We start from the raw sequence: 12,451 nt of genomic DNA, 5'->3' as shown, positions 1-12,451 counted from the left end.
TACTACTGTATAGAGAACCAGCCGTGTACTACTGTATAGTGAGCCAGCTATGTACTACTGAGTAGTGAGCCAGCTGTGTACTATTGTATAGTGAGCCAGCTGTGTACTACTGTATAGAGAACCAGCTGTGTACTACTGTATAGTGAGCAGGCTGTTGTGGGTCTTTAGTTTACACAAGGGTGTTACAAATGAGTGTGTTATAATGTTATGAATGTATCAACAAAAGAAAATGTGTCGGGAGATGTATTGTTATACAAAAACATTCTTCTGTATGTAAACTGTATTTGTTGAACAGTGATGACTGTACTGCCATACCATCATACTTTCTATATACCTGGTGATATAAAGCCATCCACTTCAGTTCTGTGAAGAGAAATCACATTCTCTGCAATGCTGTACTCAAAAAGCAGTGAACAAATCGTGTGTAAAACCAAGTACATAAATGTAATGAAAATATTGGCATCAATCTTTTAGGCTACTTAATAAAAGGTTATGTTGATAATGAAATAAAGCTGAAATGTGTGAAATTTTTGTTAACATTGGAGAGAAAAAATCAGTTTATATATAGTTTTAAGTTGATCAGCATATGAACAAATCTATAAAAGCGACAGTAAGCTAAGAATTGATTCCAATAGATGGAAAAGTTACTGACAGGTTGTTTAGGAGGTATGACTGAGGAAGCTAAATGATATAAAAATTATTAATATATTTATTTTCAATTTAGGATTAATAATATTTATTATGATATTTATGATATTAGCATTTTTCTGTGCCATTTTGAAAGTGCTCAATTTTGATGTCTGGTAACCGCTAAATATAAATTAAACCATTGTACATGACCATTATATTGACATGCAGATTACATTATAATATCATATCACTTTAAATTTATGCTGAAATACTAGTGTAGCTTGAAATTGTTCCTAGTAGATGAACAGTTACAGGTAGCCCTGGCATAATCATTGGCATCAGCATCCCACTCCAAACCTTTAAGTTTTGGAGTATTTTTTTTTTATTAAAGTCCATAATTATGTATCCCACACACTTCCAGATTGGTATAATATTAATTCATTAGCAGTGAGGAAGTGATGTTATGGCAAAGTAATTTGGATTTTTTTTTTTTTTCAAATTTTACCATTGTTTTGCATCAAAACTCACTTTTAGAGTTATAAGTTCATTTTAGGTCTAGGAATATGACATAACAACAAAATAATATGGAAATATGTTGTATTTTTTTCAAATTTATCATGGTCCATGGACTTAACTTTTGTTCAAAGGCTTTAAGAATATATCCTGCACCCCTCTAGTCTCATTTGGTATACAGTTATATGACTAGTTATGATAAAATGACATTTCAGTGTTGGAAATATTTGGATTTGTTGGAATAACTTTTTGGAATTTGATTCAACTCCACATAGATACACATATCTACTGTAACTTATTGTAAGTGGATAAGATTTGAAACCGAGATTTTATAACCTAAGAAGTTTCTAAAATGTTACCAGAGATGTAATTAACTGTGATGGCTGATGCCAGTGAGGGTTGCAATCATTGACAGATTGCAGTTGTTCATATTTCTGTTTTATCACTAACATCAGTGCTGTCTAGATGCAAACCAAGATACATTGTATGTACTTAAGTTACTTAGAAATTCATACACATTTATGGATCTAGGGAGACTTTCAGATTTCATGATTTCTATAAAGATGACGTTCTGTTAATATCTATGTTTTGAAGATTGTTGCATATCAGTAGTACATGTTGTACAGGTATACTGTCTTGTTTTTTCATCAACTTCCAAGTTCCTCTCCAATAATGAATTATAAGCAGCGTGGTTACCTTATGTGTGGATATTTCAAAGACACATACTGAATACAAATGAAAGTGTACAAGATCAAGCCAGTACCCAGTAATTATCGTTTATCCAGATACCTGTAAATCAATTATGACAGGTATGATTTTGGCTAAATTTATTACACCCACTATTTACCCCTGCCCAAGTCTATATTTATCTCCAAAACATCTGCATATACAATTTTGGAACATATCTTTCTGTTTTATTTCACTTCTAGTATTAAAGAGTTATATTTGGAAATTATATAATATAGAATTCCAGAGTTGCATTGATATTAGAGGATTGTGAAATATATCTGAAAATTAGCAGGAACCCATTTTTGAATGTCAAGGAAAGATGTAGTGAAATGGTGTTTAACCAATTAACATTAATGAGATTAGTATTAATTTTCTAACTGGAGTTTTATTTTATTTTGTCAATGTTGAATCAAGAGCTAAAAATGTCACAAAAAGCAAAGTAGATCAGAAGAGCAATGGGTCGATACTTTTTAGAGTTTCTTTATTTGTATGAAAGCTTTTGCACTGCATAGATTTAACGATGGTTAATCTAAAAGCTGATGTTTGAAGGTTCCAAAAATGGTGTATGTGAATTAGCATGAAGAAAATTCATTCAACTGAAGTCTGAGATGAATCTATGTCAAAAAGACACCAAAATAGGAAATGATTTTGCACTGATCTTAAGTAAAATGCATTTGCTTAAAAATGTAATGCTTGTGTACTGTGGAGCCTTAGTCCAAACTCCTTTATGTATTTAAAAGGTCCATATACTTACGCGGGCAGCAATATATTACTGTATACATGTAATACTTAATGGAGAAATAAATTGTATGAAACACAGTTTGACTATGGAACATACTGGTCTGTATTATTTATCTACAATAACAGTTAAAGTGGTGTAAATAGATCAAACAGTTAATGGAATCAATCTACTACAACTTCTGGTTACTGTAACCATGGTTATTTACAGAGTTTAGTTTTACAATTTAAATAAGTGAAATGTATGTGTGGGAGTTATTTCTGCAATCGATATATATCTTTTATCTTATTAACATGTTCCTTAAATACCACATACAATCACAAAACAATACGCATTGGAGAATTTTTTAAGACTGAATGACCCCCATGTATTTAGTGTAAATTTCAATGCTTACGGTACAACTTAAGATTACAGCCAAAAGTTAAAACTTCTGGTAATAACTACGGGTTATCAGTACAAGTTACAACTCATGTACATAAAACATCAGTTTTGGTGTTAAAGAGTGCCAAGATGTCAAAGACCTTTTAGGTTCAAAATAGGGATACATTGTAGTTATACTTAGTTTAGTAGTCTGATTTGTGATCAGACAGGAATTGTTACACTTAATCTAGTTGTCTGATTTGCATACCTGCCAAGGGTCAAATGTTGGCAAACTGGAGATCTCCAGTTTGAGGACTTTCCTCAAACTGGAGATTTCGCCTGCGACATTTTTAGCCCACCATCATCAGATGGTGGGCTATTCAAATCGCCCTGCGTCCGTGGTCCGTGGTCCGTCCGTCCCTCCGTCCGTAAACAATTCTTGTTATCGCTATGTCTGAGAATGTACTGAAGGGATCTTTCTCAAATTTCATATGAAGGTTGCCCTTGGTGCCTAGTTATGCATATTGCATTTTGAGACCAATCTGAAAACAACATGGCCGACAGGCAGCCATCTTGGATTTTGACAATTGAAGTTTGTTATCACTATTTCTGAGAAAGTATTTAAGGGATCTTTCTCAAATTTCATATGAAAGTTGCCCTTGGTGCCTAGTTATGCATATTGCATTTTGAGACCAATTGGATAACAACATGGCCGACAGGCAGCCATCTTGGATTTTGACAATTGAAGTTTGTTATCGCTATTTCTGAGAAAGTGCAGAAGGGATCTTTCTCAAATTTCATATGTAGGCTCCCCTTGGTGCCTAGTTATGCATATTGCGATTTGAGACCAATCGGATAACAACATGGCCGACAGGCAGCCATCTTGGATTTTGACAATTGAAGTTTGTTATCGCTATTTCAGAGAAAGTACTGAATGGATCTTTCTCAAATTTCATATGAAGGTTCCCCTTGGTGCCTAGTTATGCATATTGCATTTTGAGACCGATCTGAAAATAACATGGCCGACAGGCAGCCATCTTGGATTTTGACAATTGAAGATTGTTATCGCTATTTCTGAGAAAGTACTGAATGGATCTTTCTCAAATTTCATATGTAGGTTCCCCTTGGTGCCTAGTTATGCATATTGCGATTTGAGACCAATCGGAAAACAACATGGCCGACAGGCAGCCATCTTGGATTTTGACAGTTGAAGATTGTTATCGCTATTTCTGATAAAGTACTGAAGGGATCTTTCTCAAATTTCATATGAAGGTTCCCCTTGGTGCCTTGTTATGCATATTGCATTTTGAGACCAATTGGATAACAACATGGCCGACAGGCAGCCATCTTGGATTTTGACAATTGAAGTTTGTTATCGCTATTTCTGAGAAAGTGCTGAAGGGATCTTTCTCAAATTTCATATGTAGGCTCCCCTTGGTGCCTAGTTATGCATATTGCGATTTGAGACCAATCGGATAACAACATGGCCGACAGGCAGCCATCTTGGATTTTGACAATTGAAGTTTGTTATCGCTATTTCCGAGAAAGTACTGAATGGATCTTTCTCAAATTTCATATGAAGGTTCCCCTTGGTGCCTAGTTATGCATATTGCATTTTGAGACCGATCTGAAAATAACATGGCCGACAGGCAGCCATCTTGGATTTTGACAATTGAAGTTTGTTATCGCTATTTCTCAAAGTACTGAATGGATCTTTCTCAAATTTCATAAGTAGGTTCCCCTTGGTCCCTTGTATTGCATTTTTGGACCAGTCTGTCCTGAAAACAACCTGACAAACAAACAGCCATTATCGTTAAATCTCAAATTTCTTATATAGCTAGGATTCCCTTGTTTGAAAAGTACTGGAGGGATGTCTCAATTTGCACAGATTAGTAAAATGAAGGGAAAAGTAGAGAAAAGATCAATCTGACATGGAACCTATGAAGATCATTCAATGGTGGGCGCCAAGATCCCTCTGGGATCTCTTGTTACTAAACATATTTAATTCATCAACAACAACAAAAAGGCAAATTAATTGAATAATAGTATTCAATTTGATAAAAAGTAAATTAAAGTTATTATAACTTGTCCTGAATAGTGAATGAAACTACTAAACAGTAAACAAAAGTAGGAACAAAATCTCAGGAGTCAGTGACTCTCAGTTGTAAAATCCTTAGAGTCAAATAAAAATCCTTAGATGAATTGTTTTCAAATGTATACTGATATTGATGTAGGTCAATTTTGGATTCAATTAAATGTAGCATATTCAAAAACATTAGTTCAATTGAATTTACCTTCAAATAATTCCATTTATTTTTTTAATAATCTAAATATAGAAATTGCAGGCTCTTCTTTTTAAATCAAATCCATGTATAAGTTTCCTTGGAAAAAAAAGAAAATTAAGTGTCTTTCTTTTTTAATGACATAATTTCCCACAAAAATAATTGTCTAAAATCAGGAGAGAGAAAAAAAGTCCTGAAAAAAAATTATCCATTAACGGATTCCGGGTCCATTTTTAGGATATTCATCACAACAAACATGGCCGCCGTCAACAGCATGGTGCCGATTTTTTGAGAGTCTGACTGCAGTTCTTTGCCAACATTCTTCAATCAATAAAAATATACTAATTTGTTGGCAAATATGACTAGTTTAGGGTTTGTATAACTTCTTTGGAAAAATCTACGTTGTTAATAGCTTATTTTACTACAGGTATGTTGATTATTGGAAACTTCACCTGAGACCCAATTTGGTGAGAGTCGGCCGGGTTTGTCACAGTTGACTGACTCTTTTAATTAACCCCTAGGGGTCAATTAGTGTCACTGACCATAGCTAATATCAGAGACATATATGTCTCTGCTAATATGCCCTTTATTGATTCTGTATATTGGACAACGGTTTAAGACTTATATACACACTAATTTTAGTCAGAATTTTAGCGTCAAATTGACGCACTTCATGTCCGAGGGCGAGGTACTTGGGCCAAGCGGGAGAAAACTGGAGAATTTAATTTGATAAAATTCGGGACCCGTGCGGGTCATTAATTTCAAACTGGAGAATTTGATTTTTTAATTGAATATTCGGGAGTCTCCCGCCAAATGCGGGAAACTTGGCAGGTATGGATTTGTGATCAGACAGGAATGGTAACACTTAGTTTAGGAATGGTTATACTTAATCTAGTAGTCTGATTTGTGATCAGACAGGAATGGTAACACTTAATCTAGTTGTCTGATTTGTGATCAGACAGGAATTGTTACACTAAGTCTATGTATTGAGAACTTTCAGCATAAAACTAACACTATAAGTCACTTGATGATCAAATGTTGCAGTGATTTTATCCAATTACCATACAGACTAAGGTTTATACCTAAACCAGACATAATGTGCAGTAAAATAAAGTGTTTTGTAAAAACATGCGAGTATCCTTGCTTTCTGCTGGATTATTATAGTTGGTGTCGGGGCAAGTCAGATATCTACACTGACTCTGTCTTCATATGATAGTTATAGTGGGGATGCTGTATTAAATTGGTTTCTTGGGATATTCTTATAGCTCGAACCTTTGTATTTTTTGCCCACCATCATCAGATAGTCTGTTCTAACGGAGGCCATCTTGGATTTTGAGAATTGAAGTTTGTTATTGCTATTTCTTGAAAAGTACTGGAGGGATATTCCTCAAACTTCATATGTAGGTTTCTCTAGGTCCCTAGCTGCGCCAATTCAACATAAAAATTTTATCAAGAAAACAAAATGGCAGACATGTGGCCATTTTGGATTTTGATAATTGAAGTTTCGATCGTTATTTCTTGAAAAGAATTGTAGGGATGTTTCTCAAACATCACATGCAGATTTCACTTGTTCTTGTTATCAGGTTATGAAGAGGAAAAGAAGAAAGAAGGGGGAAAATAGATCATTATACCCCCGCAACAAAGTTAGGGGGGTATGGTAGCACACCACAGTAAGACAGCCTGGCCATGGGCAATTTTTATGTTAAGCAAATAACTCCTGTATTATGATATGCATAAAAAATGAAAAAATAAATGTACACTATAATTGGTATATCCAGTATGAAGTAGTACATACAGGCTTCACATTTATTAAAACAAAAATCAATAAATTGGTTCCGGATTTTAAATATCCGGATTTTCCGAACGTGTGTTTACACAGGAAATTTAGTTTCGCCTACAGCGCAAAATGGAAGCCCACAGAAAAGGTAAGATAGCGGAAAAACTTAATTTACAACATATGTCCAAACAAGATTAATTCTGTCTTTGGGATAGAGATATTTAATTTTAAACGGGTTTCAGAAAAAAAATTGTGTAGAGAATTGTGCCATTTTGGGTCAAATATCATAATATTTTGCAATTTTTGAGAATTTTTTAAGCTGTTACCATGGTATTCACAGCTCTAAAAATCACAGAAAATATCAGTTTACTTATCCTTCAGAGCTCTATTAAAATTGCAAATGTTGTACAGATTTCAAATATATATACTTTATTAGAGGTTATATGTAAGGTTAACTGGCAATGTTTACATATCTAAAGCATGTGCCATATTTTTCAGAATTTGGCATTTTTACTGTACACTGCTACCTATACTGGAATCAGATTGTCTGTCTGTCCGTCTGTCTGTAGACACGTTTTGTCTGGACAACTCCTAAACTGATAGGCCGATTCCAATGAAACTTCACACACATATTAATGATCATGAGTAGATGTGCATGTCACTTTCTTTTTCTCAAAATTATGGTTGATATGGCAACTGGTCACTATAAACAGGTTTTCCGATAAGAACCATAACTTTAAGTTTGTCCGGACAACTCCTCCTAAACCGAAGGGCCAATTTCTATGAAACTTCACACAAATATAGAGGACCATGTGTAGATGTGCATGCCACTTTCTTTTTCTCAAAATTATGGTTGCCATGGCAACTGGTCACTATAAACAGGTTTTCCAATACATAACTTTGAAGTTTGTCCAGACAACTCCTCCTAAACCGAAGGGCCGATTTCAATGAAACTTCACACAAATATAGAGGACCATGTGTAGATGTGCAGCCACTTTCTTTTTCTCAAAACTATGGTTGCTATGGCAACTGGTCACTATAAACAGGTTTTCCGATAAGAGCCATAACTTTAATTTTTTTCTGACAACTCCTCCTAAACCGAAGGGCCAATTTCAATGAAACGTCACACAAATATAGAGGACCATGTGTAGATGTGCATGCCACTTTCTTTTTCTCAAAATTATGGTTGCCATGGCAACTGGTCACTATATTACTGGGTTATCTTAGTTAGCCTCTAATTAAGAGTTCCAATTCACCATTGACTCGTGCAGATTGCGGGGGTATTAGTCAGCCATCCTGGCGACAGTTCTAGTTCAATGGTAGGCACAAAGATTCCTCCGAGATATCTTGTGTACTAGATGATGTGCCCTGCAGAGACTGATAAACTACACTTCACCCATACAGTAGCTTACCTGTCTTAATGATTGAAACTATGACAGCTTACCATCAGAATGATCAACATGACACTGACAGGGGCATCAACTATAACAGCACCATTAGCCAAGAGGTTTCATCTAAATCCTGTTGTTAGAAATCTGCAACATGATGGGACATAGAAAATGCACCGAACTGATATAAAGTCTTCTCAATAACCAAGAGGCCTGTGGTTACAAGAGCCAGTAGCATGCTGGGATGAAGGGATACCAAGTTTATTCAAATGAATTATGTTGACCTACTTTCAAGCCACAGGGATCAAATGTGTAGAAATTGTAACAGCATCTTCTCAATACCTATGATGTCCAGGGTCATTATATTGGAACAGTAACAAGCTGGGATGAAGGGATACCAAGTTTGTACAAATGATTGACCTTGAACTACTTTCAAGGTCAAAAGGGTTCAAATATGTTGAAATAATTAAATGTCTTATTCCCAATAGCCAAAAATCTAGGGTCAGGCCATTAGTCAATTACCATACTGGAATGAATGACCACAATGTTTGTTCAATGAACAAACTTTGATCTAACTTTCAATGTCACATAGGTGAGAAGGGTTAAATCTTAATTCAAAACCAAAACATTATCATTATACTACAGAACTCTGGTGACTGATTGGGCCCATAGTCCTCCTTGTGTAGGATGACAGCCAATCAAATCCAACACTTGAGGTTTACTACCATATATATATATATATATATATATATATATAGGAGACTCCTAGTAATTACCAAACCAAACTGATGAAATTCAGATGATGGGAAAGTATTTTTTGCTTACAAAAGAAAATACCTTGAGGGCCTGTATCACTCAAATGAATATATTACCGGGTAGCATAATGATGACAAATTTAGAAGGATTTTTATTAATTTAACATAGCCATGCAGTACTTTAAGATATCATTTGACCTAAAACCAATATGTAAGAAAATGATATGCACTATCGGTCTACATAAAACAGGAAAGTGTATATGTGGCAATCTCCAACATTTTTCATCCTATATCTCTGGAAAATCGGTAAGCTTTTATAATCATGATACGTAGTTGTGTTTCACCGAGTGTTGAACTCGGATGAAATGAAGCCTTAATAATAAAGGTCACTGGATCAAAGGTTATAAGGTTAAAATGTACTGCAGGAGACGAGGGTTTTAATCCTGATCTCCCCTCTTGTCTACCTCTGAAATCACATGTAGATTATACATACCAGTGTACACACTTTAAAGTTACAAGACACATCAGCTTTATAACTAGAATTATTATTTGATTATGATATTCCAGACAAAACCACACAGGATTTCACAATGATGAATAATCTTTACTTAAATGAAATTCCACTTTCAGCTACAGTGAATTTTTTCTGCCAAGATGAACAATTTATACTAAACTGTACATCATTGCTACTGTCTCTCTTTAGTACAAGTCTGTTTTTAACAAATCGAGACCAATTACGAGAAAGAAATTCTGAATGATCCATTTCAACAGTACATGCGCTATCATCTCCCCTTTCTGATTCTTTCAGTTTTCGCTTGAAATATGCACTTTTTGTAGCAAAAAGCACTAAATTATAGTCATTGACAAGGCGTGAGAGAATGTTGACAATAAGATTCATTACATGCTCTTGAGCGGTCACACTTTCCCCTCCAGCACATCTGTCCAACCAATAAAACGCAGAAATACTGTCAATCATAATCACACAGATATCCAGATTGGTACTAATGCTACTTTCAAGACTATGAAGTGTAGCAAGAAGTTGTATGCTGCTTTTACACTGAAGAACATTCAACCGTTCCAAAGATTCCTTTATAAGAATTTCTACATCTCTTGAGTTAGGATTGAAGGTTGTAACCGGATTTCCGGTGAAAGTCACTTGATGGTTTTGTTCTAGAAAATCTGTTATTTTTTTTTCCAATAAAGTAACAAGACGAAGAATTGAAAACTTATAGTCAGTATCAATAAACATTAAACTTGCTCCACATCCACCAAAGTTCCAACCTCTCCATGTCTTTGGAAGAATTAAAGAGCAGGCTATATGTAAAAGCATTTCTGTTTTACCACAGCCTTCACTTCCATAAAGCTCCAATACATCTTTTCCTTTCAGCCCTTCAGGAAACAACACTGGTTCCACTTTTGAAATATCTGGACGATTTCCAAGACGAGCTAGCAGCTACAACATAGAAAATTAGAAAGTAATTAGTAAAACAAGTATGGAGTATTGCTGAACTTACAACAACAGGTCCCCTATATATAGCTAGCTACTAGCTTTTGAAAGCCAAGTACTACATACACTGTTAGTTCAATGGTCCAATGGACTAGTTTTGCAAAAGTTACTGCCCTTTGTTTATTTTGATATTTGTGAGTAAATCTTCGACAACATTTTTCAACTGATTTTTTTCAAAACTTGGTAGGGTTTGTAACTATAGTATATTGTTTTGTTTCCCCTAGAGGCATTTTGATTCATATATTTTTGCAAAAGGTATTTTCCTTTGTTTACTTTGGTATTTAATTTTTTCAACTGATTTCATTGAAACTTGGCAGGATTTATAACCATGATATAAAATTGTTTCCATATATATACAAGAGGCATTATGATTTGACTATTTTAGCAAATTGATTGGAAAATCTCTAGTTGGAAATGTTTTGAGGAATCAATTGCCTGCTATGTTAATTAATACATGTGTTGCAATTCATCTATACCAGGCTCCAGGAGACTTGATCCTTTTCCTTATCCATTTGTTTTTGCAAAAAAAAAATGTCAGTCGTTCTTTGAATAATTTTCAGTGTATGATTTTTGTTCAGAGATCCAGCATGTTTTGAGTGATTTCTTTGAAACTTGGTAGGCTTTAATTTTTATAACCATATTAACTTGTTTAATGAGATGGACACTTCTTCAGTAACTGACTTAACTGGTGACAATACCCAGCTGGCTCTACCTTCTGAGCCAAACAAGCATACTCTGTCAGCTGAGTGGTAGAGACCGTATTTAACACAATGTACAAGCTACACCAACCCACTCCTTTTACAATACTCCATGTTTTTCTTGAGAGTTACCCAAATCTCAACCCGAGACCCTGAATACCACCACCACAGGATTTTTATGGTGGCTAATTTTGCACAGTTACATTGGTGCCCCTGGATGAGCGACAATGCACCATGCAAAGAGCAACAGCATGCTATGCAAAGAGTGACAATGTGCAATGCTAAGAGAGATAGTGTGCCATGTGGCAAAATGAATACAACAAAATTACACGATATGCAGTGCGACATAAAAATCTAGTTGCATTTGCAAGGTAAAATTTTCTCTAATTGCATGGCGCATCAGCAACAATGCTCCATGTGAAGAGTATATAATAATGTGCCATGCAAAAAATAACCCCAAATGTGATTGAATTTTGTTTATGTAGCACTGTCGCGAAATTTTGTCACATGACACATTAATTTTGTCTCACGACATGCTGTCGCCAATTCCACAGTACATAGATTTTAGTTAGGCGCCAATGTGAATGTGAAATACAAAGTACAGGGAAACGCACATTCCTGTGGAGTGTCCCGACTGGAATCGAACCCGGATCTACAATTGTGATTAATACATGGTTCTATTTCCTGAGCCAAAGAAGCAAGCTCAGTCAGCTAAATGAAAGAGACCGTATTGAACACATTGTACAAGCCACACGGACGTACTCCTTTCATCTTTAAATTTTACAAACAAAATGTTTTCCATAAAAACGATATTTGACATGTTAGCAAAACTTCAGTTTGGAAACAAAACACTGACCTGTACCCCGGTTTCTGAACAGCTCATTTTACAGTAGCTGTCACGTTTTCCAAGGGCCAATAAGCCAAGTTCCTACTAAGTAAGTAGGCCTATATAATACTGTACGATAGGCCTATGTATACTGCACTTGCTGTCGGTTTGTGGAACTAGGGTTATTGTGCGCCACTACTGATATTGAAAAAAAAATGATTGGGGGATTTATTGAACAATTTACACA

The 12,451-nt window shown here is 35.1% G+C and overlaps 1 protein-coding gene across 1 annotated transcript; it reads right to left on the bottom strand.

Moving 5' to 3' along the window:
- Positions 1–9,756: 9,756 nt before the first annotated feature.
- LOC117321556 (DNA repair protein XRCC2-like) lies at positions 9,757–12,407 on the bottom strand. Its single transcript, XM_033876006.1, has 2 exons — positions 12,235–12,407; positions 9,757–10,626 (listed from the first exon to the last, which is right to left on the bottom strand). The coding sequence occupies exons 1-2, from the start codon at positions 12,259–12,261 to the stop codon at positions 9,778–9,780; spliced, it is 876 nt and encodes a 291-aa protein (XP_033731897.1). The 5' UTR covers positions 12,262–12,407; the 3' UTR covers positions 9,757–9,777.
- Between the last annotated feature and the right edge of the window lie 44 nt (positions 12,408–12,451).

This window comes from Pecten maximus, chromosome 2 (assembly GCF_902652985.1).
Source record: "Pecten maximus chromosome 2, xPecMax1.1, whole genome shotgun sequence".
Taxonomy (NCBI): domain Eukaryota; kingdom Metazoa; phylum Mollusca; class Bivalvia; order Pectinida; family Pectinidae; genus Pecten; species Pecten maximus.
The sequence above is the reverse complement of the archived record's forward strand: the minus strand, read 5'-3'. Positions and strand labels throughout refer to the sequence as shown.